Genomic DNA, 3,544 nt, shown 5'->3' on the forward strand with positions numbered 1-3,544 from the left:
TTTCGTAGATACTTGTATTTTGGAATAGAACCATGTAGAATTTGAAATGGACTCTGATAAGAAAGGATTTTTGATGGAATTCTGTTTATCAAATAAGTTGTTGTTAAAACACAATCCCCCCCAAAAATGAATTGGAATATTTGACTGGAACAGTAATGATCTTGCCACATTCAACAGATGTTGATGTTTTCTTTCCACCACTGAATTTTGTTGTGGTTTAGCTACACACGCCTTTTGATGAATTATGCCCTTTTCTTCAAAAAATTCCTTGAATTCCAATTCTTTTGCATTATCTGTTCTAAAACACTTAATGTTTTTGTTGAATTGTGTTTGAACATAGGAATAAAACTTTGGAATAATTCCTATAATATCTGATTTGTGCTTCAACAAGTAAATCCATGTGTATCTGCTTTTATCATCAACTATAGTAGCAAAATATCTTTGACCATTGTAAGTAGAATTTTGATATGGACCCCAAATATCACAATGAACCATATCAAATATTTCATTACAGAAGTTGTTTTCACTATCAAATGACAATTGTTTCTGTTTGGCTAATGGACAAATAGAACAATGATCATTACATTTATTCTGAGTTATAGAAACACCTAAAATGTTCTTAATAGGAATAAGAACTTTGTTTGAATGGTGTCCTAATCTCTTATGCCACAGATCAAGTGAAACAACATTGATTCTTGTATCATCGACTTTAAAATTTTCTTCCTGCTTACTTCTCATCACATATAAATCTGAATGTTATCAGCTTTGCCAATCATCCTCTTATGAAAGGTATCCTGAATATAAGCATGATGACATGTGAATTGGACTATCATTTGTTGACTTTTGGTTAAGGCACTGACTGATATTAAATTGAGATCAAAATCAGGTACATAGAGTACATTTTTCAATGTAAATAGATAGTCAACTTTGATATCTCCAACTAGATTGACAGGAATAGTAAGCTTGTTTGGAAGAGTAACAGTATGATTATAAACTTTCCTTGTGTTGGTGAAAAGATTTATATCATGAGAAACATGTTGTGAAGCACCAGAATCAAGAATCCACATGCATGATTTCAAATCATTCGTAATAGTCAGTGAGTAACACTTACCTGTAGTTGTGTTTTCATTTGGATTCACTGAAATCATGTGATTTGTTAAAGCAGACATCACTTGTTGACATTGTGAAGGAGAAAAACCTCTGAACATGTTGCTTAAATCATCATTTACAGATGAATGTCCATCAACAGTAACATTGTCATTTGTTACTGCATTTATTTGATTTGTCTTGGCCTTTGATTTGTATCCAGGAGGATAACCATGTAGTTTGTAACACTTTTCCACTGTATGCCCCTGAAACTTGCAATTTGTGCAATATGGACGATCCTTTTGATTGTTATTGAATTTCTTGTTCTGATTATTGTTTCTATTGTTTTGGTTGGATTTAGCAACAAAGGCAACAGATGAAGAATGTTGATCCACTGAAATAGTCTTCTGTTTTTCTTCTTGAGCAACTAAAGAAAATACTCGATTGATAGTAGGCATAGGATCCATCATCAATATTTGACCTCTAGTGTGTGAAAATGAATCATTCAATCCCATCAAGAAGTTCATGATCTGCTCAGATTGAAAATATTTTTCAATGTTTTCGACTCCATGACATTGACATTTACCACATGAACATTTAGGACGAAAATTCTCAAGTTCTTCTGAAAGCGACTTCAATTTGGTGAAATAAACACCAACTGAATCTTGATTTTGACTGAGGTTTACAATTTCTCTCCGGATCTGAAAAATTCGAGGTCCGTTGCTTTGCTGATAGCGATCTTGAAGATCTTGCCAAATCTCCTTCGCTGAATTTGTAAACATAATACTAGTTGAGATTTCCTTTGATACAGAATTCAAGATCCAGGAAATTACTAGTTGATTGTTACGCATCCATGCGTTGTGGTTAACAACCTCATTTGGAGAAGGCTCAAGAATAGTTCCATCTACAAATCCAGCTTTATTCTTGACTGAAAGTGCAATTAACATCGATCTACTCCATGAGGGGTAATTTTCACCAATCAATGGCTGAGAAACTAGAATGAATCCTGGATTATCAGAATGATGAATGTAATATGGTGACATTCGATCATCAATTGGAGAAACGTTTACAGATGATGAATTAGTCGCCATGATGAAGACTACGTAGAAATTTACAAGAACGATTTGTAAATCTCGAAGAATCAAAGAAATTCGATCTCACAAGAACAATTTGTGGAATCAAATCAAAGACGCATAAATCTACAAGAACAATTTGTAGATTTGAAAACAATAGAAAAACAATCGATTTCACAAGAACAATTTGCAAAATCAAATTGAAAGAAAATTGATTCGAGAATGAACAATAGAATTAGAATGATTCATTTGAATCATAGAAACGGAATTTTTCTGCTCTGATACCATAATACGAAATGAAACTTGATAATCTTTCATTAATTTTGAATGAAAAAGATACAAAAACTTATATCAGCTCAAAGGAGCGTCTAACAGAACAACAGCTAACTATCTATTTACAAATCAACCCTCTTATTATGTTTATTTACAATTATAACCTCTAATACTCTCTCTCCAGCGCTGGTGTACCCGAAGAAGGTGGCCAGTGGTAAAACCAGCTCCGATACCCTCTATACCCTTCAAGATAGAGGTTATCGAACCCTCTTCCCGATATCTCTTTTCATCTTTGATCTACACTTCTTCTGGTTCCAGTGTTCTTCTGAAGATCGAGGTAATCGGAGACCATGGGTCTCCTTCGTTGCTACCTCTCTCTTAATGGAGCTCCATCTCGCACACTCTCTCATCTTCATCTTCACTTTTTCTCTGATTCCCTCTCACAGCTAGCGTCGCATGTATATTGGTCAAAGATACAATTTTTGTGGGAAGTATCATCACCGTTTCCATCGTGTCTCAGAGTACAGGGCTCGTTTCTTGATAAAATTAAAATCATGTATGCAGCTGCTAAAGCTGCATAAGAAAAGATATGATTCATGTTTTGTTCTTACACTAAAGTTACAGTAATGGTCCTTGAATTTTTCCTTTATTACCTATTCAACCCCAAGTCAAGATTTCATTTCAGGAGTGGTTAATAAAAAATCTACTCTACCCCCTTAAGGCTTGTTATTCTCTATTTAATTAATTTTTAAAATCTTATTTTCATTGTAGTTTCCACGTTTAACAACCTAATATTAATTTAAATGTAAAAAAAAACACTTTGGATAATAATTAAACCCTTTAAGTAAATTTTAATATAAATAAACCATGTTAATAATATTTTAAAATATCACTTTTAACACTAGAACGTCTAGCAGGAAATAACGGATATACCGAATTAGTACATTAAGACAATGCACTTTCATACAAGTATACAACTATAATTGTCTTTAGACAATTTTCACCATCCTCGTGGATCATCATTCGTTCCGGGCCTTGGGTTATATGAATACTTAGATCTTTTTTGCACTATTTCCATTAAAGTGCACATTAGGGATCTCATATGCATTAAT

At 33.3% G+C, this 3,544-nt stretch overlaps 1 protein-coding gene across 1 annotated transcript; it reads right to left on the bottom strand.

Moving 5' to 3' along the window:
• Positions 1-433: 433 nt before the first annotated feature.
• Positions 434-2,342, bottom strand: LOC145100204 (uncharacterized). The gene is made up of 2 exons (XM_079037571.1): positions 1,112-2,342; positions 434-794 (listed from the first exon to the last, which is right to left on the bottom strand). Exons 1-2 carry the CDS (start codon positions 2,175-2,177, stop codon positions 781-783), a joined length of 1,080 nt encoding a protein of 359 aa, XP_078893697.1. The 5' UTR covers positions 2,178-2,342; the 3' UTR covers positions 434-780.
• Positions 2,343-3,544: the final 1,202 nt, after the last annotated feature.

This window comes from Lactuca serriola, chromosome 4 (assembly GCF_051521515.1).
Source record: "Lactuca serriola cultivar US96UC23 chromosome 4, Lser_US96UC23_V15, whole genome shotgun sequence".
Taxonomy (NCBI): domain Eukaryota; kingdom Viridiplantae; phylum Streptophyta; class Magnoliopsida; order Asterales; family Asteraceae; genus Lactuca; species Lactuca serriola.